Source organism: Pristiophorus japonicus, chromosome 10 (genome assembly GCF_044704955.1).
Source record: "Pristiophorus japonicus isolate sPriJap1 chromosome 10, sPriJap1.hap1, whole genome shotgun sequence".
Taxonomy (NCBI): domain Eukaryota; kingdom Metazoa; phylum Chordata; class Chondrichthyes; family Pristiophoridae; genus Pristiophorus; species Pristiophorus japonicus.
This window is the reverse complement of record NC_091986.1, coordinates 48,620,002-48,647,056: the sequence shown is the minus strand read 5'-3', so window position 1 is coordinate 48,647,056 and position 27,055 is coordinate 48,620,002. Positions and strand designations below refer to the sequence as shown.

Sequence of the window (27,055 nt, the reverse complement as noted above, 5' to 3'; positions counted from 1 at the left end):
TATTTAAATGGAGAGAGATTGCAAAGTGTTGCAGTAAAGCGGGACCTGGGGGCACTTGTGCAAGAAACACAAAAGGTTAGTGTTGTGTTCCTAACACAGATGAGACTGCACACAGGGAGGTTAAAGTAACAGTGACCTCAGTCTTTATTAAGACATTCCATAGTGAGGAACAGGCCCTAGGGGCCGGCTTATATACAGTGCTCCCAAGGGATGCTGGGATCCTTTGGGACTTCAGGGTGGCAGAACATGGGAGTGCATGCTTTACAGATACACAACAGTTAGTATGCAGATACAGCCAATGGAATCTTGTCCTTTATTGCAAAGGGGACGGAGCATAAAAGCAGGGAAGTCTTGCTACAGTTGTAGAGGGTATTGGTGAGGCCACACCTGGAATACTGTGTGCAGTTTTGGTTTCCATATTTACGAAAGGATATACTTGCTTTGAAGAGAAGGTTCACAAGATTGATTTCGGAGATGAGGGGGTTGTCTTATGAGGAAAGGTTGAGTAGGTTGGGCCTCTACTCATTGGAATTCAGAAAAATGAGAGGTGATCTTATCGAAACGTCTAAGATTATGAGGGGGCTTGACAAGGTGGATGCAGAGAGGATGTTTCCACTGATAGGGGTGACTAGAACTAGAGGGTAAAATCTTAGAATAAGGGGCCACCCATTTAAAACTGAGATGAGAAATTTCTTCTCTCAGAGGGTTGTAAATCTGTGGAATTCGCTGCCTCAGAGAGCTGTGGAAGCTGGGTCAATGAATAGATTTAAGACAGAAATAGACAGTTTCTTAAACGATAAGGGAATAAGGGGTTGTGGGGAGTGGGCAGGGAGGTGGACCTGAGTCCATGATCGGATCAGCCATGATCATATATGTGAATCCAGATTCACAGCAATAAGAACATAAGAAATAGGAGCAGGAGCAGGCCATATGGCTGAGCAGGCTCGAGGGGCCGTATGGTCTACTCCTATTCCTATTTCTTATGTTCTTATGTTCTTATTGCTGTGAGTCTGGATTCACTTATAGGCCAGGACATTAGTGAAGCAGATTGTTGTTTACTGATACTAGATTTTTATTCCAGATTTATTTAATTAACTGAATTTAAATTCCCCAGCTGCCATGATGGAATTTGAACTCATGTCTCTGGATCATTAGTCCAGGCCTCTGGATTACTATGCTATTGTTCCTAAGTGCTGATGGGTCAGTTTGCTGAATGGGTCAGGTTTAACAGAAAAGCAAAATACTGCGAATGCTGGAAATCTGAAATAAAAACAGAAAATGCTGGAAACATTCAACAGGTTAGGCAGCATCTTTCGGGAGAGAAACAGAGTTAATGTTTTAGGTTGATGACCCTTTGTCAGAACTGGAAAAGGTTAGAGTAGAGACGTAACAGGTTTTTAAGCAAATGTAGTTGAAAGGGGGAGGGGAGGAAATTATAAAAGGGAAGGACTGTGATAGGATGGAGGGCAGGAGAGATTAAGAGACAAAAGGGATGATAGTAATGGGACAAGTTAATCACCATAGGCAGTCTTTCAGGATCGAGGAAGACTTGCTTCCACTCTTAGCATGAATTCTTAGGTGGCTGTACAGTCCAATATGAGAACTACAGTCTCTGTCACAGGTGGGACAGATAGTCGTTGAGGGAAAGGGTGGGCAGGGAGCCTGGTTTGCTGCATGCTCCTTCCGCTGCCTGCGCTTGATTTCTGCATGCTCTCGGCGACGATCATCGAGGAGCTCAGCACCCTCTCAAATGCACTTCCTTCACTTCGGGCGGTCTATGGCCAAGGACTCCCAGGTATCAGTGGGGATGTCGCACTTTATCAGGGAGGCTTTGAGGATGTCCTTGTAACGTTTCCTCTGCCCGCCTTTGGCTCGTTTGCCGTGGACGAGTTACGAGTAGAGCGCTTGCTTTGGGAGTTTCGTGTCTGGCATGCAAACTATGTGGCCTGCCCAGCGGAGCTCATCAAGTGTGGTCAATGCTTCAATGCTGGGGATGTTGGCCTGCACAAGGACGCTAATGTTTGTGCATCTGTCCTCCCAGGGGATTTGCAGGACCTTGTGGAGACATCGCTGGTGGTATTTCTCCAGCGACTTGAGGTGTCTACTGTACATGGTCCACGTCTCTGAGCCATACAGGAGGGCGGGTATTACTACAGCCTGTAGACCATGAGCTTGGTGACAGTTTTGAGGGACTGATCTTCAAACACTCTTTTCCTCAGGCGGCCGAAGGCTGCACTGGCGCACTGGAGGCAGTGTTGGATCTCATCATCAATGCCTGCTCTTGTTGATAGGAGGCTCCCGAGATAGGGGAAGTGGTCCACTTTGTCCAGGGCCATGCCATGGATCTTGATGTTTGGGGGGCAGTGCTGTGCGGCGAGGACATGTTGGTCTAGGACCTTTGTCTTACTAATGTTTAGTGTAAGGCCCATGCTTTCATATGCTTCGGTAAATACGTCGACTATGTCCTGGAGTTCAGCCTCTGTGTGTGCACAGACGCAGGCGTCGTCTGCGTACTGTAGCTCGATGACAGAGTTTGGAGTGGTCTTGGACCTAGCCTGGAGACGGCGAAGGTTGAACAGCTTCCCACTGGTTCTGTAGTTTAGCGGGGAGCTTATCAACTGTGAGGTGGAGCATGGCAGCGAGGAAGGTTGAGAAGAGGGTTGGGGCGATGATGCAGCCCTGCTTGACCCCGGTCTGGACATGAATTGGGTCTGTGATGGATCCGTTGGTAAAGATCACGGCCTGCATGTCGTCGTGGAGCAGGCGGAGTATGGTGACATACTTTTGGAGGCATCCGAAACGGAGAAGGACACTCCATAGACTCTCGCATTTGACAGTGTCAACGGCCTTTGTAAGGTCTGTACCCTGCATTTTTCCTGCAGTTGTCGCGCTGCAAAAATCATGTTCGTTGTGCCCCGGAGGGGATGAAATCCGCACTGCAACTCCGGGAGGAGCTCCTCGGCCATGGGGAGAAGACGATTGAGGAGGACTCTAGCGACAACTTTCCCAGTGGCTGATAGCAGGGAGATTCATCTGTAGTTGCCGCAGTCGGACTTGTCCCCTTTTTTAAAGATGGTCACGATCACTGCAACTCTAAGATTTCCCGGCATGCTTTCCTCCCTCCAGATGAGTGAGATGAGGTCGTGTTTTCGCGCCAGTAGTGCCTCCCTGCCATACTTCAGTTCCTCAGTAGGGATCCATCCGCTCCCGTAGCCTTGTTGTAACAAGTTCAGAAACAAATGATGAGTGTCATCATCATCATCATAGGCAGTCCCTCGGAACCGAGGAAGATTTGCTTTCACTCTAGGTGGCTGAACAGTCCAATACCACAGTCCCTGTCACAGGTGGGACAGATAGTCTTTGAGGGAAAGGGTGGGTGGGACTGGTTTGCTGCACGCTCTTTCCGCTGCCTGTGCTTTATTTCTGCATGCACTTCCTCTACTTAGGGCAGTCTTTGGCCAGGGACTCCCAGGTATCAGTGGGGATGTTGCACTTTATCAGGGAAGCTTTGAGGGTGTCCTTGTAACATTTCCTCTGCCCAACTTTGGCTCGTTTGCCGTGAAGGAGCTCCAAGTTGAGCGCTTGCTTTGGGAGTCTCGTGTCTGGCATGCGGACACCTGGTAAATGGAAATGGCAGAATTATCAACAGCTGCCATGGGAGAGAAAAAAAAGAAAAAATATAGAGCAGAGGTTATGGTCTGAAATTGTTGAACTCAATGTTGAGATCAGAAGGCTGTAAAATGCCTAATCGAAAGATGAGGTGTTGTTCCTCGAGCTTATGTTGAACTCCGTTGTAACAGTGTAAGAGGCCGAGACTGGAGAGGTCAGAGTGGGAATGCAGTGGAGAATTAAAGTGACAGGCAACCGGAAGCTCGGGGACATGCTTACGGACTGAACAGAGGTGTTCTGAAAAGCGGCCACCCAATCTGCATTTGGTCTCCCCAGTGTAGAGGAGGCCACAACATGAGCAGCAAATATAGTATACTAAATTAGAAGAAGTACAAGTAAATTGCTGTTTCACCTGGAAGGAGTATTTGGGGCCCTGGACAGTGGGAAGGGAGGAGTTGAAAGGACAGGTGTTGCATCTCGTGCACTAGCACGAGAAGGTGCCTTGGGAAGGGAAGGGGGTGTTGGGGGTGATTGAAGAGTGGACCAGGGTGTCATGGAGGGAGTGGTCCCTTCGAAATGCTGAAAGGCGAGGGAAGGGGAAGATGCGTTTGGTGGTAGGATCACACTGGAGATGGCTGAATTGGCGGAGAATGATCTGTTGAATGTAGTGAATGTAGTGGGGTGAAAAGTGAGGACAAGGGGAACGCTATCGTAGTTCTGGGAGGGAGGGGAAAGGGTGAGAGCAGAAGTGCGAGAAATAGAATGGACACGGTTGAGGATCATGACAACCACTGTAGAGGGGAGTCCTTGGTTGAGGAAAAAGGAAGACGTATCAGAAGCACTACTGTGGAAGGTGGCAACAGATACAATGGAGACAGAGAAACTGGGAGAACGGAATAGAGCCCTTACAGGAAATGGAGTGGAGGAAGCATAGTCCAGTTAGCTGTGGGAGTCAATGGGCTTATAATGAATGTTTGTCAGTAGCTTATCCTCAGAAATGGAGGCAGAAAATTAGAGGAAAGGAAGGGTAGAGTCAGAGATGGACCATGTGAAGGTGAAGGAAAGGTGGAAATTGGAAGCAAAGTGAATGAAATTTTCTAGTTCAGGGCAGGAGCAGGAAAAGGCACTGATACAGTCATCAATGTACCGGAAAAAGTGGTAAGGGAGCGGTCCTATGTAGGACTGGAACAAAGAATGTTCCACATATCCCATACGGATGTAGGTTTAATGTGTTTATTCCTCATATGTTGTCCTCAAACTAATTTTGAAAGAAATGTAATTCCGGTTATGATGTGAAATATGAGAAATGCCTGACAGGCAGGACACCATCAAACACGGGAACAATATCATCAGCTGAATTCAGGAGATGAATAATTGGAAGTGGTGACGATACAGCATGAAATGAGACTGTAGGAACAGAGATTAAATGATTTATATGTTCAATGGTGACTGTCTTTCCTGCACCTCAGGAAGGATATATTGGCCTTGGACGGGGTGCAGCGCCAATTCACGAGAATGATACCGGGGCTAAAAGGGTTAAATTATGAGGACAGGTTGCATAGACTCGGCTTGTATTCTCTCGAGACTAGAAGATATAAGGGTGATCTAATTGAGGTGCTTATGATGATTTCGAGTTCGAGCAGCGTGAGTCCGGGGTGCGAGGTGAGGCCTATAAAGGCCCAACATCGGAGGAGGAGCAGCAGTTCAAGCAGCACGAGTCCGGGGTGCGTGGTGAGGCCTATAAAGGCCCAATGTCGGAGGAGGAGCAGCAGTTCGAGCAGCGCGAGTCCGGGGTGCGTGGTGAGGCCTATAAAGGCCCAACGTCGGAGGAAGAGCAGCAGTTCGAGCAGCGTGAGTCCGGGGTGTGTGGTGAGGCCTATAAAGGCCCAATGTCGGAGGAGGAGCAGCAGTTTGAGCAGCGTGAGTCCGGGGTGCGAGGTGAGGCCTATAAAGGCCCAATGTCGGAGGAGGAGCAGCAGTTTGAGCAGCGTGAGTCCGGGGTGCGAGGTGAGGCCTATAAGTGGCCCAATGTCGGAGGAGGAGCAGCAGTTCGAGCAGCGTGAGTCCGGGGTGCGAGGTGAGGCCTATAAAGGCCCAATGTCGGAGGAGGAGCAGCAGTTCGAGCAGCGCGAGTCCGGGGTGCGTGGTGAGGCCTATAAAGGCCCAACGTCGGAGGAGGAGCAGCAGTTCGAGCAGCGTGAGTCCGGGGTGCGTGGTGAGGCCTATAAAGGCCCAACATCGGAGGAGGAGCAGCAGTTCGAGCAGCGCGAGTCCAGGGTGCGTGGTGAGGCCTATAAAGGCCCAACGTCGGAGGAGGAGCAGCAGTTTGAGCAGCGTGAGTCCAGGGTGCGTGGTGAGGCCTATAAAGGCCCAACGTCGGAGGAGGAGCAGCAGTTCGAGCAGCGCGAGTCCAGGGTGCATGGTGAGGCCTATAAAGGCCCAACGTCGGAGGAGGAGCAGCAGTTCGAGCAGCGTGAGTCCGGGGTGCGAGGTGAGGCCTATAAAGGCCCAACGTTGGTGGAGGAGCAGCAGTTCGAGCAGTGCGAGTCCGGAGTGCGTGGTGAGGCCTATAAAGGCCCAATGTCGGAGGAGGAGCAGCAGTTCGAGCAGCGTGAGTCCGGGGTGCGTGGTGAGGCCTATAAAGGCCCAACATCGGAGGAGGAGCAGCAGTTCGAGCAGCGCGAGTCCGGGGTGCGTGGTGAGGCCTATAAAGGCCCAACGTCGGAGGAGGAGCAGCAGTTTGAGCAGCGTGAGTCCGGGGTGCGTGGTGAGGCCTATAAAGGCCCAACGTCGGAGGAGGAGCAGCAGTTCGAGCAGCGCGAGTCCGGGGTGCATGGTGAGGCCTATAAAGGCCCAACGTCGGAGGAGGAGCAGCAGTTCGAGCAGTGTGAGTCCGGGGTGCGAGGTGAGGCCTATAAAGGCCCAACGTCGGTGGAGGAGCAGCAGTTCGAGCAGCGCGAGTCCGGGGTGCGTGGTGAGGCCTATAAAGGCCCAATGTCGGAGGAGGAGCAGCAGTTCGAGCAGCGCAAATCCGGGGTGCGTGGTGAGGCCTATAAAGGCCCAACATCGGAGGAGGAGCAGCAGTTCGAGCAGCGTGAGTCCGGGGTGCGTGGTGAGGCCTATAAAGGCCCAACATCGGAGGAGGAGCAGCAGTTCGAGCAGCGCGAGTCCGGGGTGCGTGGTGAGGCCTATAAAGGCCCAACGTCGGAGGAGGAGCAGCAGTTCGAGCAGCGTGAGTCCGGGGTGCGTGGTGAGGCCTATAAAGGCCCAACGTCGGAGGAGGAGCAGCAGTTCGAGCAGCGTGAGTCCGGGGTGCGTGGTGAGGCCTATAAAGGCCCAACGTCGGTGGAGGAGCAGCAGTTCGAGCAGCGTGAGTCTGGGGTGCGAGGTGAGGCCTATAAAGGCCCAACGTCGGTGGAGGAGCAGCAGTTCGAGCAGCGCGAGTCCGGGGTGCGTGGTGAGGCCTATAAAGGCCCAACATCGGAGGAGGAGCAGCAGTTCGAGCAGCGCAAATCCGGGATGCGTGGTGAGGCCTATAAAGGCCCAACGTCGGAGGAGGAGCAGCAGTTCGAGCAGCGCAAATCCGGGATGCGTGGTGAGGCCTATAAAGGCCCAGCTTGTGCAGCTCCAGCCAGGAGAAAAAGCAAAAAAGAAGTAGGAAGAAATTAAAAGGTGACGCCACAGCCAAAGGGGTAAGTCATTGGCTGGTGATTGGTGCGTAGATTTTCTTTTTTATATTAGTAAGTAATCTGTTAACATTGTTATCGCCAATTTAAGTGTATCTAAGGGTTAAGTCATGACAGGAGAGATCGGTCATGTGATATGCTCCTCCTGTACCATGTGGAACTCAGGGACACTTCCGGTGTCCCTGATAACTACGTGTGCGGGAAGTGTGTCCACCTCCAGCTCCTGATGGACCGCGTTGCGGATTTGGAGCTGAAGGTGGATTCACTCTGGAGCATCCACGATGCTGAGAATGACATGAGTAGCACGTGTAGCGAGTTGGTCTTACCGCAGGTGAAGGGTCCACAGCCAGCTAGGGAATGGAAGACCAGCAGGAAGAACAGTGCAAGGAAGGTAGTGCAGGGGTCCCCTGCGGTCATCCCCCTGCAAAACAGATACACCGCTTTGAGTACTGTTGAGGGGGATGACTCATCAGGGGAGGGAAGCAGCAGCCAAGTTCATGGCACCGTGGCTGGCTCTGTTGCATAGGAGGGCAGGAAAAAGAGTGGGAGAGCGATAGTGATAGGGGATTCAATTGCAAGGGGAATTGATAGGCGTTTCTGTGGCCGCAACCGAGACTCCAGGATGGTATGTTGCCTCCCTAGTGCAAGGGTCAAGAATGTCTCGGAGCGGGTGCAGGACATTCTGAAAAGGGAGGGGGAACAGCCAGTTGTCGTGGTGCACATTGGTACCAACGACATAGATAAAAAAAGGGATGAGGTCCTACGAGACGAATTTAAGGAGCTAGGAGCTAAATTAAAAAGTAGGACCTCAAAAGTAGTAATCTCGGGATTGCTACCAGTGCCACGTGCTAGTCAGAGTAGGAATCGCAGGATAGCTCAGATGAATACGTGGCTTGAGCAGTGGTGCAGCAGGAAGGGATTCAAATTCCTGGGGCATTGGAATCGGTTCTGGGGGAGGTGGGACCAGTACAAACCGGATAGTCTGCACCTGGGCAGGACCAGAACCAATGTCCTCGGGGGAGTGTTTGCTAGTGCTGTTGGGGAGGAGTTCAACTAATATGGCAGGGGGATGGGAACCAATGCAGGGAGACAGAGGGAAACAAAATGGAGACAGAAGCAAAAGACAGAAAAGAGATGAGTAAAAGTGGAGGGCAGAGAAACCCAAGGCAAAAAACAAAAAGGGCCAATGTACAGCAAAATTCTAAAGGGTCAAAGTGTAATAAAAAGGCAAGCCTGAAAGCTCGGTGTCTCAATGCGAGGAGTATTCGGAACCCAGGAGAGGGCTCTGAGCTAGTTAGAGTGGGTGAGAGAGCAGATGAACAGGACTCCAAGAAAGAATGCAAAAGACAGGAGGCAACAGAGCAGAGTAGCACTGGGGTAAGTGTAAACCACAAGGTGATAGGAAGGGACAATATGTATGCATATAAAGGGGCTGCAGGAGGGGTCAAAACTAAAAATCATGGTTTAAAAACTAGTATTAAAACACTCTACCTAAACGCACGCAGCATTCAAAATAAAGTAAATGAGTTACGGCACAAATCATTACAATGGGTATGATTTGGTGGCCATTACAGAAACGTGGTTGCAGGGTGGCCAAGACTGGGAAGTAAACATACAGGGGTATCTGACAATTTGGAAGGATAGACAAGAAGGAAAAGGAGGTGGGGTAGCTCTGTTAATAAAGGATGATATCAGGGCAGTTGTGAGAGATGATATTGGCTCTAATGAACAAAATGTTGAATCATTGTGGGTGGAGATTAGAGATAGTGGGCCCAAGTTTCGGGACGCGCCTAAAACGGTGCAGCCCGGAACTGGACGCCCGTTTTTCGCGCCAGAAAGTGCGCCTAAAAAAAACTTCCAGATTCTCCGGCTCCCTGCAGGTCTTCTTGAGCCGGGCGCAGTGCAGCACGAGCTGTTGGGGGCGGAGCCAGGTCCCTGCACTGAAAATAGTGCCGGAACCTCTGCACATGCGCGCTACAGTGGGCGCGCATGTGCAGTAGCTCCAGGTGCCCAAAACTGTGTGGGAGGGGCCTGAAGCACGCAGCCCCTAGCCCTGGCCGAATGGTCTCACTGGGGCTGTGTGCATAAGGCTGCCTCCCACGCCCAGATCCTGCTTCCTCCCGACCCGACTCGACTCCCGCTTCCGCCCCCCATCCACCCCCCCGGCGACCCGACCTCCGCTTCCACCCACCCCCCCACCAATGGCCTCCGCGACTCTCTCTCACCCACCCCCCCACCAATAGCCTCCGCGACTCTCTCTCACCCACCCCCCCACCCTCCACGACTCTCTCTCACCCACCCCCCCCACCCCCCGGACCTCCGCGACTCTCTCTCCCCCACACCGCCTCCCCCCCCCCCGGACCTCCGCGACTCTCTCTCCCCCACCCCCCCCGGACCTTCGCGACTCTCTCTCTCCCCCGGACCTCCGCGACTCTCTCACCCACCACCCCGCCACCAGACCTCCGCGACCGCCCCCGCCCCTGCCCCGAGACCCGACGCCACCTACCTGTAAATCTAGCCCGAGGTCTTGGGCCCGGCCGTTCAGCCTCCTTCTCTCCTTCCCCCCACCTCTCTCCTTCCCCCCCCTCTCCTTCCCCCCCTCTCTCCTTCCCCCCCTCTCTCCTTCCCTCCCTCTCTCCTTCCCTCCCTCTCTCCTTCCCTCCCTCCCTCTCTCCTTCCCTCCTTCCCCTCCCTCCTCTCTCCTTCCCCTCCCTCCTCTCTCCTTCCCCTCCCTCCTCTCTCCTTCCCCTCCCTCCCTACATCCTCTCTCCTTCCTTCCCTCCCTACATCCTCTCTCCTTCTCCCCCCCCCCCCCCACGCTGTTGAACGACTCCCGGTGCTGCAGTCGGTAAGTCGAAAATGTTTTATTTATTGATTTTTTTTTTAAATTTATTTTTTATTAATTTTTTTTGATTGATTTATTGGTTGATTTATGGATGTATTTATCATTTATTATTGATATGGCTCTTTATTTGTAAAACTGAAGTGTTTAATGTTTGTAAACTTCCCTTTAAACCCCCCCCCCCCTCCCACACCCCCCATTCCCTACACCTATTTTGTAACCTACGCCTGATTTTCTAAAGTGTAGACAAGGTTTTTTCGAACGTACAAAAATCTTCACTTACTCCATTCTAAGTTAGTATGGAGTAAGATTTCACTGCCGAAATTTTGAAAACAGGCGTAAGTGGCCGGACATGCCCCCTTTTGAAAAGAAAATTCTGTTCCAAAGTGAAACTGTTCTAACTGACTAGAACTGGAGCAAACTAAATGCCGAGAATTTGAATTTCTAAGATACTCCGTTCTACACCAGTTGCTCCAAAAATTCAGGAGCAACTGAGGCCGAAACTTGGGCCCAATAAGGGGAAAAAGTCACTGGTGGGTGTAGTTTATAGGCCCCCAAATAATAATTTCACGGTGGGGTGGACAATAATAAAGGGAATAATGGAGGCATGTGAAAAAGGAACGGCAGTAATCATGGGGGATTTTAACCTACATATCGATTGGTCAAATCAAATCGCACAGGGTAGCCTGGAAGAGGAATTCATTGAATGCATACGGGATTGTTTCTTAGAACAGTATGTTGCAGAACCTACAAGGGAGCAAGCTATCTTAGATCTGGTCCTGTGTAATGAGACAGGAATAATAAACGATCTCCTAGTAAAAGATCCTCTTGGAATGAGTGATCACAGTATGGTTGAATTTGTAATACAGATTGAAGGTGAGGAAGTAGTGTCTCAAATGAGCGTACTATGCTTAAACAAAGGGGACTACAGTGGGATGAGGGCAGAGTTAGCTAAAGTAGACTGGAAACAAGGACTAAACGGTGGCACAATTGAGGAACAGTGGAGGACTTTTAAGGAGCTCTTTCATAGTGCTCAACAAAAATATATTCCAGTGAAAAAGAAGAGCGGTAAGAGAAGGGATAACCAGCCGTGGATAACCAAGGAAATAAAGGAGAGTATCAAATTAAAAACCACTGCGTATAAGGTGGCCAAGGTTAGTGGGAAACTAGAAGATTGGGAAAATTTTAAACAACAGCAAAGAATGACTAAGAAAGCAATAAGGAAAGGAAAGATAGATTACGAAAGTAAACTTGCGCAAAACATAAAAACAGATAGTAAAAGCTTTTACCGATATATAAAACGGAAAAGAGTGACTAAAGTAAATGTTGGTCCCTTAGAAGATGAAAAGGGGGATTTAATAATGAGAAATGTGGAAATGGCTGAGACCTTAAACAATTATTTTGCTTCGGTCTTCACAGTGGAAGACACAAAAACCATGCCAAAAATTGCTGGTCACGGGAATATGGGAAGGGAGGACCTTGAGATAATCACTATCACTAGTGGGGTAGTGCTGGACAGGCTAATGGGACTCAAGGTAGACAAGTCCCCTGGTCCTGATGAAATGCATCCCAGGGTATTAAAAGAGATTGCGGAAGTTATAGCAGAAGCATTCGTTATAATCTATCAAAATTCTCTGGACTCTGGGAGGTACCAGCGGATTGGAAAGCAGCTAATGTAACACCTCTGTTTAAAAAAGGGGCAGTCAAAAGGCAGGTAACTATAGGCCGGTTAGTTTAACATCTGTAGTGGGGAAAATGCTTGAAGCTATCGTTAAGGTAGAAATAGCCGGACATCTAGATAGGAATAGTGCAATCAAGCAGACGCAGCATGGATTCATGAAGGGGAAATCATGTTTAACTAATTTACTGGAATTCTTTGAGGATATAACGAGCATGGTGGATAGAGGTGTACCGATGGATATGCTATATTTAGATTTCCAAAAGGCATTCGATAAGGTGCCACACAAAAGGTTATTGCAGAAGATAAAGGTACGCAGAGTCAGAGGAAATGTATTAGCATGGATAGAGAATTGGCTGGCTAACAGAAAGCAGAGAGTCGGGATAAATGGGTCCTTTTCGGGTTGGAAATCGGTGGTTAGTGGTGTGCCACAGGGATCGGTGCTGGGACCACAACTGTTTACAATATACATAGATGATTTGGAAGAGGGAACAGAGTGTAGTGTAACAAAATTTGCAGATGACACAAAGATTAGTGGGAAAGCGGGTTGTGTAGAGGACACAGTGAGGCTGCAAAGAGATTTAGATAGGTTAAGCAAATGGGCTAAGGTTTGGCAGATGGAATACAATGTCGGAAAATGTGAGGTCATCCACCTTGGGAAAAAAAACAGTAAAAGGGAATATTATTTGAATGGGGAGAAATTACAACATGTTGTGTTGCAGAGGGACCTGGGGGTCCTTGTGCATGAATCCCAAAAAGTTAGTTTGCAGGTGCAGCAGGTAATCAGGAAGGCAAATGGAATGTTGGCCTTCATTGCGAGAGGGATGAAGTACAAAAGCAGGAAGGTCCTGCTGCAACTGTATAGGGTATTGGTGAGGCCGCACCTGGAATACTGCGTGCAATTTTGGTCACCTTACTTAAGGAAGGATATACTAGCCTTGGAGGGGGTACAGAGATGATTCACTAGGCTGATTCCGGAGATGAGGGGATTACATTATGATGATAGATTGAGTAGACTGGGTCTTTACTCATTGGAGTTCAGAAGGATGAGGGGTGATCTTATAGAAACATTTAAAATAATGAAAGGGATAGACAAGATAGAGGCAGAGAGGTTGTTTCCACTGGTCGGGGAGACTAGAACTAGGGGGCACAGCCTCAAAATACGGGGGAGCCAATTTAAAACCGAGTTGAGAAGGAATTTCTTCTCCCAAAGGGTTGTGAATCTGTGGAATTCTCTGCCCAAGGAAGCAGTTGAGGCTAGCTCATTAAATGTATTCAAGTCACAGATAGATAGATTTTTAACCAATAAGAGAATTAAGGGTTACAGGGAGCAGACGGGTAAGTGGAGCTGAGTCCACGGCCAGATCAGCCATGATCTTTTTGAATGGCGGAGCAGGCTCGAGGGGCTAGATGGCCTATTTCTGTTCCTAATTCTTATGTTCTTATGTTCTTAAAGGATTCGATAGGATAGATAGAGAGAGAAACTATTTCCTCTGGTCGGTGAGTCCAGAACATGGGGGCATCACCTTAAAATTCGAGTCAGGCCATTCAGGGGTGATGTGAGGAAGCACTTCTTCACACAAAGGGCAGTGGAAATCTGGAACTATCCCCCCAAAAAGCTGTTGAGGCTTGGGGGTCAATTGAAAATGCCAAAATTGAGATTGGTAAATTTTTGTTGGGTAAGGGTAAGGGGAACCAAGGCAGGTAGATGGAGTTAAGATACAGATCAGTCATTAATGGCGGGAGAGGCTTGAGGGGCTGAATGTTCCTAGAGTTTCTACAATATAAATGTTTTAACTCTGAAAAGACTGACAATGTTGGGGACGGATATTTCGAAGCCATAAGGCAGATGGGGATTGGTTTTATCCAGCGTAATTAAATGTGGATTGTTTTCCTCACAGGGCAATGCTGGTCAACCCGGAATTCCAGGACTGAAGGGTGACTCGGGACCTCATGGAGTTCCAGGCTTTATTGGTGAGTTAATGACTCATTCGAGTACTTATCTAACACTCTTAACATATATGACGGTGACAAAGCTAAGAGTTGGATTACATGAGTTAACATGTTAAGTACAAACCTTTGACATTAATGCTCACTACATGGAATGCACGGGACTAGAAAGAATGTGAATAGAAAGAAGACTCACGTCTCTGTAGCACCTTTCACAACCTCAGGATGTCCCAAAGCACTTAACAGAAGTGTAGTCACTGTTGTAATGTAGGAAATGCGGCAGCCCATTTGCACACAGCAAGATCCCACAATGTGATAATCTTTTTTAGTGATGTTGGTTGAGGGATAAATATTGACTAGGACACCGGGGTGAACTCCCCTACTCTTCTTTGAAATAACATCATAAGTTCTTTTACATCCACCTGAGAGGGTAGACGAGGTCTCGGTTTAACATCTCATCCAAAGGAGGGCACCTCTGACAGTGCAGCACTACCTCAGCACTGTACTATGGGTGTCAGCCTTGATTGTGGGCTCAAGACCATAGAGTGAGACTTGAACCCATAACCTTCTGACTCGGAGACGAAAGTGCTACCCACTGAGGCACAGCTGACACAGTCCTTAATGCTCTCAGATACATGTACTTGGGTAGATTGCGTGCTCCCAGCTTGGAGTTCCATGTGTAAGAGGCATATTGTGATTTGCCGCTTTGCCCCGGGAGCATCTCACAGGGAATGACCCTCAGGAAATCCTGACCGGCTATTGATGCATTCCCAGCTGCCAGTGGATGAATCACAGAATCGCCGCATTGTGAATTGGGGTGTGGTCATCAGTGTGTCCTGCAGGTTTGTCATCTTACTTCCATGCCTGAATATTGCCCGTTTGTACGACCAGTGCACAAAGGCCTGAGTAACACAAGCAGTAATAGCTGATGGGCAGCTCGTCCCATTCCTCCTGGGCATTTGGGACATCGACCGTATAACCTCCGCTTTATATATAATGGTTTTGATCTTTATTCTACACTTCTTGTCTCGTCATTGATGAACATTACGAACATCAGAGCCGAGTTTTCTCTGCAGAGCTTGTAAGGAAAATCAGGCAGGCTGCATAGGGTGTGATGTTCCCAGCCCAATATATCTCTTCCAAACCCACCCAGGTGATGTTTTACAACTAAGCACTGAAGAGGAAACTCAGCCCCAACATACTTTAAAGAGTGTTTGAGGGAATGTTCATGATATAATGTCGTTTTGTTAAGTGCACAGAGATAATGGCCCAGTGTTTGTGTGAAGCCCAAATGGGCATTGAGCACTGTTATATGCAATGTCATTTGAGAATAAAATTCCAACACTAAAATGAGGCAGCTTTCACCTCACCCAGGTACAGAAGTAATAATCCCTGAGCTATATCATTTAATATAATATATACTGAGATAGCCCTGCCCATGCTTCATATCTGGGTCTGTTGTACACTAATCGATCAAGATTGATTGCTGTGGTTAGCCAATAACCATTATCGTTGGATCATGCATTGAAACATGTAAGATCCTGAGGGGCCTTGACATTTACCCAAAATGCCGGATAGATGTTGAGAGGATGTTTCCCCTGGCTGGAGAGTATGGAACCAGGGGTCAAAGTCTCAGGATAAGGGGTCGGCCATTTAAGACTGAAATGAGGAGGAATTTCTTCACTCAGAGGGTTGTGAATCATCTTAATTCTCTGCCCCAGAGGACTGTGGAGGCTCAGTCGTTGATATGATAACATAAGAACATAAGAATTAGGAGCAAGAGTAGGCCATATGGCCCTTTGAGCCTGCTCCACCATTCAATAAGATCATGGCTGATCTTTGACCTCAACTCTACTTTCCCGTCCAATCGGTATATCCCTGGTCTTTTATCATCCAGTAATTCCTATGCTCCATAGTACCTGCTTGCTAAACTGTGAAACTTGATCTTAAATCTGTCCTCATATTTCACCTCTTTGACACCAGGGACTGTTTAGTTTCCATTCTCTGTACCCTCTTCTAATGCAAGACTGATGTATAGACTAAAAGTAGGAACGTTATACACATATAAACATCGACACTGTCCGCCACCTCCCATTTTAATTCAGTCGTGGGAGCCTGGATTGTGGGTGGAAATTTGGAAGGAAAAGTTGTGGTGGGAAACAAAGACAATGGTTTTGGTCTTCCCAATGTCTAACTGGATCAAATTGCAGCTCATCCAGGACTAGATGCTGGACAAGCAGTCTGACAATTTAGAGACAGTGGAGGGGTCAAGAGAGGTGTTGGTGAGGTAGAGCTGGGTGTCATCAGCGTACATGTGGAACGTGTGTTTCTGGATGATGTTGCTGAGGGGCAGCATGTAGATGAGAAATAGGAGGGGGCCAAGGATAGATCCTTGGGGAACACCAGAGGTAACAGTGTAGGGTGGGAAGAGAAGCCATTGCAGGTGATTCTCTGGCTATGATTGGATAGATAAGATCACCTAATGAAATGCACTGTAACACCTTTATATCCATGGCTATTTTTTCGATGTTTGATTTCCTGCTTAAGTGCGGACATTTTCAGATTTGAAACTGAGCGTATGTAACATCATTTTCACCAATGTCTTTCTAGGAATGAAAGGTGCTTCGGGGGCCCCTGGATTTCCAGGCCTACAGGGCGAGCGAGGACTGCCCGGACAACTAGGTAAATACTTCTTGCTCCTTTTCTATTTCGCAACTGGATGAACGGTATTTTACGAATTTAAATTGAAAGTCTGCTTCAGACCATCGCACACCAAGCGTTTGACACACGATGCCATGTTTCGTTAACAGGTCCCCCAGGTCCTGTTGGACCACAAGGGCCTCTGCAGGTCGTGAAGGGAGATCCCGGATTGCCTGGTCGGCCAGGAGAGGATGGAGCAAAGGGATATCCTGGGTTTCCTGGTGTTAAAGGTGATGTAGGTAAGCAAATATTCCCAACCATGCGATACGGAGCACCAGAAATAATCAGTTGCAGTTTCGGTGGGAGCCTGGAGATCCTCCTGCTCAGACCCATGGCACAGGTCACAAGGTGCATCATTTACAGCAAACATCTGGATTTCTGACACGTGCTCACAACAGATGAGATTCCCTGCTGGGAGGGTGAAGTCAGAAAATTATCTCCTTTACGTCGCATCATTAACAAAAGAAAATGTTCAGATCCCTCCCTGGCCTCGCCCCTCTCCCCCATCTCTGTAACCTCCTCCAACCCTCTGAGATCTCTGGCCTCTTTTGCATCCCTCATAGTGAAGGGTAATTACAGAATAACAGGAGCATTAATTACTGTCTTATTCTATTGCCCATCCAGGTCTGCTCGGCCTACCTGGAGACTCTGGTGAAGTGGGGGCTCCTGGCTTCGATGGGAGATCTGGATTGAAAGGAGAAATTGGCCCATCTGGTCCAATAGGTAAGAATTGCTTTAGAAGTTAGCGCACAGAAAGAGGCCACTTGGCCCATGGGACTATTTGTATATTAGTATTGGCAACGAGTGAAATTGAATATCTTGCATTGTACATTGAGCAGTACAAGATCCCTGACTCTGGGCCCGACTCAGAGTTTAGTATGCTCCTGATTTTCCAGTGATTTAAGATGAGTGACCAGAAAAGCAGACCAGATATCTGCGCACTCTACCCTTGATGCCCAGCTCTGTGCTTGTCCTGGGCGTAGAGATTTGCACAGATCTTAAAAAGAACTTGTTGAGAGAAACTACAGGCATAACATGAGGCCCAGTGTGGATTGATGGCTAATGGGTGGAAGCCAGGGCAGTCAATATGGATCCCTTTCACTGTCTGCTCCACCCGTGAGGGGGAAATCGATCCACTGTTCATTGTGCTACTGGTGGTGGAGTTGGGAGGAGTTTTTCTTTTCTTTAGCAGGTCTGCTCCTTAAGCTTGATGGAGATTGGCCTTTAATGGGGAGGGGTGGGCGGGCGGTAAATCTGGGGATAAAGGCACACAGTTCTCAGTAAGGTCCTTATAAGTGAACCAAATACCGATTCTGTGCCAATCAAATTCTACCAGCGCCAAGTTTTCTAAGCTATGAGAAAATAAGCATTTACATTATTGTTATTAGAACTCAAACCGAATGGGCTTGTTAATGGCTTATTAATAGTTTTAAGGCATCGTTACTGACTTGTTAATGTGGCCATTTCTCAATCGAGATTGGGTTAACATTGCCCCTCATCACTGTCTCCGGTCCCTGGCACAAATTGCCTTGCCATCAACTTCATCCCTCTCCCTGGCCACTGTCTCAGGCTGAACCAGACCGTTCACAGCTATTTGACACCAAGATGAGCTTCTGATCCCATATCCACACCACCACGAAAATCGCCTACTTCCACCTCTGCAACTTCGTCTGTCTACAACCCCCTTCAGCTCATCTGCTGCTGAAACCCTCATCTGTGCCTTTGTTACCTCTAGACGTGACTATTCCAATGTTCTCCTGGCCGGCCTCCCATCTTTTACCTTCCATAAACCTGAGCTCATCCAAAACTTTTCACCAAGTCCCGTTCACCCATCACCCCCTGTGCTCACATGGACTCCTAGTCCGGCAACGCCTTGATTTTAAAATTCTCATCCCTGCATATAAGATTCTGAGAGGGTTGGACAGGGTAGATGCAAAGCGCATGTTTCCCCTCATGGGGGAATCTGGAAGTAGGTGGCATAGTTTCAGAATAAGGGGTCGCACATTTAAAATGAAGATGAGGAGGAACTTCTTCTCTCAGAGGGCCTTGAATCTTTGGAATTCTCTGCCTCTGAGAGCTGTTAAGCCTGGGTCATTGAATATATTTAAGATTGAGATAGACATAATTTTGAACTACAGGGGAGTCAAGGGTTATGGGGAGCGGGCAGGAAAGTGGAGTTGAGGCCAAGATCAGATCAGCCATGATCTTATTAAATGGTGGAGCAGGCTCGAGGGACCAAATGGCCCATCCTGCTCCTATTTCTTATGTTCTTATGTTCAAATCCCACCACGGCCTTGCCCCTCTCTATCTCTGTGACTTCCTCCAGCTTTACAATCCTTTGAGATCTCTGTACTCCTCCTATTCCGGCCTCTTGTGCATCCCCGATTTTCATCGCTCCACTATTGGCGGTCGTGCCTTCAGCTGCCAATGCCCTAAGCTCTGGAATTCCCGCCCTAAATTCCACCTCTCTCTTCTCCTTTAATATGCTCATTAAAACCTAACTCTTTAACCATGCTTTTGGTCACCTGTCCTAATATGTCCTTCTGTGATTTGTTGCCAGATTTTGTTTGATATCGCTTCTGTAAAGCACCTTGGAACATTTTACTATGTTAAAGACACTATATAAATGCAAGTTGTTATTGTTCCAACACACACTGTGAAGACCATTCACGAAGAAAACACAGGTTTTCTTTCTTCTGTAGCTTAATTGCCTCATTTGCCTCACTTTTTTAAGGTCCAAGAGGATATCCAGGACCTGCAGGCCCGGAAGGGGCTCCTGGGCCTCGAGGGTACCCCGGTGCTGCTTCAATAGCTCACGGCTTCCTTGTGACCCGGCACAGCCAAACAATCGAGGTTCCGATCTGTCCTCGCGGGACATCGAAAATCTATGAAGGGTTTTCGCTGCTTTATGTCCAGGGCAATGAAAGGGCTCATGGGCAGGACTTGGGTGAGTGATTCAAAGATAATGCTTTGCATCTAAGGCACATTTCCCGAACTGCCGTTTCAGTCACACAGGCCAGGAATTTTCTCAGAGCTGCTCCTGTTGACTGCCGTAACTTCACCGGGAGTACAGTTAAACTCTTGTTTATGCGCGTAAACAGGGCCTAGAATTTGGATTGTGCCCGAATCGGGAGCAATCCTGGTTGCTGCACATGCCACATATGTCCATTGAGGAGGCCCGATGGTAGGAACATGGGAAATTGGTGCGCGGCTCATGGGTTTATTGTTGGTAAGCTACAGGCTCAACTCGTCAATCCCGGGGGAATGATGATCATCCAGCTGTGACACTGGTGGTAAGCAGAGTCCGGGCTGGGGGTGCTGAGCAATCGGGAGGAGGGGGCACACAATGGCTAGCAGTGGAATGAAATGTGGATCCGGGAGGAGCAGGGGTTCTCCATAATAAGGTAAGTAAAATAAATAAAAACTTGCCTTTCCAATAGCAGCCTCCAATGACCTTTTAAGAACTGCCAGTTTCACTGGCAAGCGCCTGAGAATAGTAAACTCAGCATGTAGGGCGCATACTGCGATCAATCACTTACGGAATTTGTAAAGAGGGCATTGGACTTCCGATTCGCATATGCAAGGGGTCTACTGCCAGTTTCAGGCATGGACCCAGGATAACTATACAGGAGCCTTTACCAATATGGTGGGCCGGCACACTTCCGGTGCAGAATGGCCACCATCATTGTATGTTTTCACGCCCATTTCACGGCTGTAAAACAGGCAAGGCTTCGACAAATCTCGGGGCCAGGATCTCTGCCCCACTTCCCACACCAGAGTGAGAGAATGTTTGAGGAAATTCTAGGCCAGAGCACAGAGTGGGAATCAGGACTGGAGACCACTGGGCCCGACTGACCTCCTACAGGGGCAGCTGACCTCCACACCCAAACTCCTGACGTGTTGGAGCTTGCTGCCCTTTGGGTGAGAATTGGTAAAAGTCCAGGGTGTAATATTCATCGCCGGTGCCCAGTCAGCCCTTCTATATTGGGGAATGCTCTGCTAGTTTGATCACCACTGAGTGTCCAGTCACAGAGGCAGGTCCAGACCTGCGTTGCCTCTCCGCTAACCTTATCCTTTCACCATGCAGGCACGGCGGGGAGTTGTTTGCGAAGGTTCAGCACCATGCCGTTCCTCTTCTGCAATATCAACAATGTCTGCAACTTTGCATCAAGAAATGATTATTCCTATTGGCTGGCCACGCCTGAACCAATGCCGATGAGTATGGCTCCTGTGATTGGTGAAACTATCAAGCCATTTATCAGCAGGTGAGACTGTAGATACTGTGGCACTATGTAACGCTCCACTGTTTAGATGTAGTCAAGAAAGGCAGAATATCACAATAACAAGTCAGAATTACAGAATCTTACAACACAGGAGGCCATTAGGCCCATCGTGCCTGTGCTTTGAATGAGTTATCCAATTAGCCCCACTTCCCTGCTCTTTCTCAAAAACCTTACACATTTTTCCCCTTCAAGCATTTATCTAATTCCCTTTTGAAAGTTACCATTGAATCTGCTCCCACCACCCTGTCAGGCAGTGCGTCCAGATCACAATAACTCGCTGCATAAAAAAAACTTCTCATCTCCCCCTCTGGTTCTTTTGCCAATCACCTTACATCTGTGTCCCCTGGTTATTTTGTTATGATTAGAAGAACAAGGGGTTAAATTAGATATTAAGTTAAGCACCTTCACACAAATGGTTAAATGTTTTACCATAAGCAGATATTCATAAGGATGACACCAGAAGTGAGAGGTTATAACTATCAGGAAAGCTCCCTCTCAGAACCATGACAGGGTTCCCCTTGTCCTCACCTTTCACCCCACCAGCCTCCACGTACAACGGATCATTCTCCATCATTTCCACCACCTCCAGCATGATCCCACCACCAATCACGTCTTCCCCTCCCCTCCCCTCTCTGCATTCTGAAGGGATCACTTCTTCCGTGACACCCTGGTCCAATCTGCAGTCACCCCCAGCATCCCCTCCCCTTCCCATGGCACCTTCCCGTGCAAGCGCAGGAGATGCAACACCTGCCCTTTTACCTCCTCCCTTCCCACTATCCAGGGCCACAAACACTCCTTCCAGGTGAAACAGCGATTTACTTGTACTTCTTTCAATCTAGTCTACTGTATTCGCTGCTCACGATGTGGTCTCCTCTACATTGGGGAGAACAACCTCCGTTCAGTCCGCAAGTGTGACCCTGAGCTTCATCTTATGTTTTTTTTCTTTTTCTCTTTGTCTCCAAATGGTAACTGGTCATTATGCCAGCAGTCACACCCTATCCAGATTAACTTTTTTCTAACTTCTGTCATTACCATTTCAATTCAGCCCATCATCCCTTTTGTGTTTCTAATCTGTCCTGCCTTCCATCCTATCACAGACCTTCTCTTTTGTTATTTTTTCCCCTCCCCCTTTCAGTGCTTCAAAATGTGCTCTTTTCGAACATTCGCCAGTTCTGACGAAGCGCCACAGATGCTGCCTGACCCGCTGAGATTTCCAGCATTTTCTGGGTTTTTTTAGATCCCAGCATCTGCTGTATTTTGCTTTTGTATGAGGAAAGTTTGGGGTTCTTTTCTCTAGATAAGAGAAAGCTGAGGGATGACCAGACAGAGGTCTTTAAAATTATGAACTGGTTTGCTAGAGTAGATGTAGAGAAGATGTTTCCACTTGTGCGAGAGCCCAGAACTAGGGGCATCAATATAAGATAGTCACTAATAAATGCAATAGGGAATTCAAGAGAAATTGCTTCACCCAGAGAGTGGTGAGAATGTGGAACTCACTACCACAGGGAGTGGTTGAGGTGAATAATATAGATGCATTTAAGGGGAAGCTAGATAAACACACGAGGGAGAAAGGAATAGAAGGAATAAAAACAGAAAATGCTGGAAATACTCAGCTGGAAAAGAGAAGATTAAGAGAAGGGCTGATAGAAGTTAATACGTCCTTACTATACAGTACAAATGCACACGAGGCCCATCCTTGAGAGAAGGTCACTCTGTGACCAGTAACCTTTATTAGCCAGCACTGAAGTGATGAAGGTGGGTGGAGCTTCCCCTTTTATACCTGAAAGTCCAGGTTAGGAGTGTCTCCCACAAGTTCACCACCTAGTGGTCAGTGTTCTCACAGTGTACAACTTAGGTCAGTTTATACATGGGTTACAATGACAGTTGAATACATGACAGAAGTCTTGAAAATTATGGTGTTCTAAGACAATCAGGGTCAGGATTATCTTTCTGATGCCAGTCCTCAAATTACCAGATTTATTGAATTTCAATTTTGTAGCTTTGTACTAAACTTTCCTCATACAAAAGCAAAATACAGCCGCTGTTGGCCCAATAATAGCACAGTGTTGGACCTGGAATAATGTAATCAGCTGCCGACTCCTCCCTCCCCAGGTGCTCTGTCTGTGAAGCTCCAGCCATGGTGATTGCTGTTCACAGCCAAACGATTCAAATCCCGCTGTGCCCTAATGGTTGGCATTCCCTGTGGATCGGCTATTCCTTCATGATGGTGAGTGCCCAACAACTAAACACAACCGGCTACAGTTTCCCCTTTGGGTGCAATCGGGAAATTGCACAGAAAATGTGCTTGAGATTGTGTTGATTCAGTTCGGCTTCACGTTTCTGCTAAAATTCATTTGCATAATCAACAATATAAAATCTGCCATGAACCAGCCCAATCGGGCAGTGCGATAGAACGGAATCATTTCCTTCTTTTTCTTGCCATTCCCAGATGTGTTTAAGAGCGGTAACTCGGGACAGTTTGATTAATTCGGCTGAAAATGGGTTAATCACAAAAACTCAGCATTTTTAATCAGACTGTCCCGTCCACCACCTGTGAGTAACCTGATTTAAAATCACTGAAAATAATTTACAAATTACATTGTATCGTTTAATAGTTTCACTGGTGTACACCAGTCAGTTTCTGAGCAATTTAAATATTTTTTGATATGAAGAAACTTTAAACGGTGCTGACTGGTGCCTGCGCACCTGTGAGAGAACAAGCCTGAGTGAAGAATCTTCCCGAACCCGCGCCATCAGCGGAATCTCCCAATGTCACCCTGGGGGCGGGGCTAGTGTTGTGGGCAGGGCCTGATCCGGGCCAATCGAATCTTGAACCAGCAGAAAAGATCGCGGAGAACACGAGCGTGAGTGGTTTAGGCTGTAACTTACTTCTGTTTAAAATTCCTCAATCTGTTGCACTGGTTCAGACATCAGGGACAACTCCTCTGTTCTTCTTCAAATAGTGTAGTGGGATCGTTTATGTTCTCCTGAGATGGCAGACAGGGCCTCGGTTTAACGCCTCATCTGAAAGACGGCACCACCAACGGTACAGCGCTCTCTCAGTACTGCCCCTCCAACGCTGCAGCACTCCCTTAGTACTGCCCCTCCAACAGTGCAGCACTCCCTCAGTACTGCCCCTCCAACAGTGCAGCGCTCTCTCAGTACTGACCCTCCAACGCTGCAGCACTCCTTCAGTACTGCCCCTCCAACAGTGCAGCACTCCCTCAGTACTGCCCCTCCAACAGTGCAGCACTCCCTCAGTACTGACCCTCCAACGCTGCAGCACTCCCTCAGTACTGACCCTCCAACGCTGCAGCACTCCCTCAGTACTGCCCCTCCAACAGTGCAGCGCTCCCTCAGTACTGACCCTCCAACGCTGCAGCACTCCTTCAGTACTGCCCCTCCAACAGTGCAGCACTCCCTCAGTACTGACCCTCCAACGCTGCAGCACTCCCTCAGTACTGACCCTCCAACGCTGCAGCACTCCCTCAGTACTGCCCCTCCAACAGTGCAGCGCTCCCTCAGTACTGACCCTCCAACAGTGCAGCGCTCCCTCAGTACTGCCCCTCCAACAGTGCAGCGCTCCCTCAGTACTGACCCTCCAACAGTGCAGCACTCCCTCAGTACTGCCCCTCCAACAGTGCAGCGCTCCCTCAGTACTGACCCTCCAACAGTGCAGCACTCCCTCAGTACTGCCCCTCCAACAGTGCAGCGCTCCCTCAGTACTGACCCTCCAACAGTGCAGCGCTCCCTCAGTACTGCCCCTCCAACGCTGCAGCACTCCCTCAGTACTGCCCCTCCAACAGTGCAGCGCTCCCTCAGTACTGACCCTCCAACAGTGCATCACTCCCTCAGTACTGCCCCTCCAACAGTGCAGCGCTCCCTCAGTACTGACCCTCCAACAGTGCAGCACTCCCTCAGTACTGCCCCTCCAACAGTGCAGCGCTCCCTCAGTACTGACTCTCTAACGGTGCAGTGCTCCCTCAGTACTGACCCTCCAACGCTGCAGCGCTCCCTTAGTACTGCCCCTCCAACAGTGCAGCGCTCCCTTAGTACTGCCCCTCCAACGCTGCAGCGCTCCCTTAGTACTGCCCCTCCAACAGTGCAGCGCTCCCTTAGTACTGCCCCTCCAACAGTGCAGCGCTCCCTTAGTACTGCCCCTCCAACGCTGCAGCGCTCCCTCAGTACTGACTCTCTAACAGTGCAGTGCTCCCTCAGTACTGACCCTCCAGCGGTGCAGCACTCCCTCAGTACTGACCCTCCAACAGTGCAGCGCTCCCTCAGTACTGACCCTCCAACAGTGCAGCGCTCCCTCAGTACTGACTCTCTAACAGTGCAGTGCTCCCTCAGTACTGACTCTCTAACAGTGCAGTGCTCCCTCAGTACTGACCCTCCAACAGTGCAGTGCTCCCTCAGTACTGCCCCTCCAACAGTGCAGCGCTCCCTCAGTACTGACCCTCCAACAGTGCAACGCTCCCTCAGTACTGCCCCTCCGACGCTGCAGCACTCCCTCAGTACTGCCCCTCCAGCGGTGCAGCACTCCCTCAGCACTGCCTCTCCAACAATGCATTGCTCTCTCAGTATGCCCCTCCGACAGTGCAGTGCTCTCGCAGTACTGCCCCTCCCACAGCAGAGAGCTGCCTCAGTACTGCACTGGAGTGTCGGCCTGGATTTTGTGCTCAAGTCTCCGGATTGGGACATATACCCAGGGCCTCCTGACTCCGAGGAGCGAGTGCTGCCCAGTGAGCCACTGCTGACTCCAGTGTGACAAGCAGTGGGTTTGTGCCCATGTCTCGTATGGGTCGAATTCTCCATCTGTACGGCCCCACTGACTGGAGGCTGACAATTTCCTCTTGTAGCACAGGGAAATGAGGAGAGTTGTCTCAGGCAGTTCTTGCATCTACTGATTTTAGATCAGCGCAAACCAAGGCTTGGGAGCAAGTTGAACATTTAAATAATGCGTGGAGTAAGATGACAAGAGAGAAAATAAAAGAGGGTTGGCGGGGTACATTTGTGGTAGTGAGTTGTTTATTTGCGGGTGAGTGGGTTTGGTTTGGTTATCATTTGGTCCTTTCTCTCTGCATGTAGCACACCAGTTCTGGGGCTGAAGGGTCAGGACAGGCTTTATCATCACCCGGTTCATGCCTGGAATCGTTCCGGTCCGCTCCCTTCATCGAGTGTCACGGCCGAGGAACCTGCAACTACTATGCTAACTCCTACAGCTTCTGGCTAGCTACCGTCGAGAGCACAGAGATGTTCAGGTTAGTGAGGGTGGAGGGCACTGGGCTCTTCCGTGTTTCTCTGACTGAGAGATTGCTGCTTCTAATGCGAATGGACAGAAAGAAAGAAAATGTTCTGCTATTCCTGGTAGAAGGGATATGCAAAGCAAGCAGCTTACTCTGGCTACTAACCTGTGGTATTGTAATACTTTTAGATCATTCCCTTTACCCAACTGGGGTAATTATATGCCAGCATTGGCAGTTAAAACTCATGCCAGTTCACACTAATGGAAAATTATAGTCAATTTCTGTTAATAAAAAAAGACTTGCATTTATATAGTGCCTTTCATGGACTCAGGTCATCCCAAAGCGCTTTTCAGGCAATGAAGTATTTTTGAAGTGCAGTAATTTGTGCACAGCAAGCTCCCACAGACAGCAATATGATAAATGACCTCCGACAGTGCAGCACTCCCTCAGTGTGGCGCTTTAAAGTGGAGCTTGAACCCACGACCTCCTGACTCAGTGGCAGCACGCCTATGACTGAGCCCAGGCTGTCACTTAGGGGAGCGGTTAGGAGACAGACATCAGCTTCTGGGGAAAGCTTGTTCCTAAAGTTTCCGTTCTCTTTCAGGAAACCAGAATCAGAGACACTCAAGGCAGGCGAACTGCGAACTCGTATCAGCCGCTGCCAGGTCTGCATGAAGAAGACGTAATGTATTCTGAGAGTCCCAAGCTTGTTAGCTGGCTCGCAATCCTCTAATGAACAATGGTGCTATTTCTATAATAAAGCAATATGACAATATCCTGTGTACCTCACTCATCTATTGTGCCAAAAAGAAAAAAAGTGCATAGCAATAGGAATGGAGATACAAAAGAAAAAGCTTTTAATGCAATTCCCTGGTGCCCTACTGCTCTAAGAAAAACAATATAAGCTTCCTACTAAATGGCACTTTGTCTATTAAAGCATTGCACTGAATATTAACAGAAATAAAAATACTTACAGTACAGTGAAAAGATGGGAGAGAGTCAAAAGGCTGTGAAGAATATTGAGGAGTTTGCAAATGGTGGGAGAAGCTGGCGAGTGTCCT

At 48.7% G+C, this 27,055-nt stretch overlaps 1 protein-coding gene across 1 annotated transcript in view; it reads left to right on the top strand.

Annotated features, from left to right (window-relative positions):
* The window catches only part of LOC139274984 (collagen alpha-5(IV) chain-like), a 269,200-nt gene extending 242,431 nt beyond the window's left edge, over window positions 1-26,769 (top strand). The window contains exons 44-52 of the mRNA XM_070891801.1: window positions 13,717-13,789; window positions 16,376-16,447; window positions 16,576-16,704; window positions 17,090-17,188; window positions 19,200-19,412; window positions 20,553-20,730; window positions 22,861-22,975; window positions 25,837-26,009; window positions 26,599-26,769. Coding sequence (XP_070747902.1) covers window positions 13,717-13,789; window positions 16,376-16,447; window positions 16,576-16,704; window positions 17,090-17,188; window positions 19,200-19,412; window positions 20,553-20,730; window positions 22,861-22,975; window positions 25,837-26,009; window positions 26,599-26,680 — 1,134 coding nt within the window. The 3' untranslated portion in view covers window positions 26,681-26,769. The remainder of the gene's footprint in view (window positions 1-13,716; window positions 13,790-16,375; window positions 16,448-16,575; window positions 16,705-17,089; window positions 17,189-19,199; window positions 19,413-20,552; window positions 20,731-22,860; window positions 22,976-25,836; window positions 26,010-26,598) is intronic.
* The last annotated feature ends 286 nt before the right edge of the window (window positions 26,770-27,055 follow it).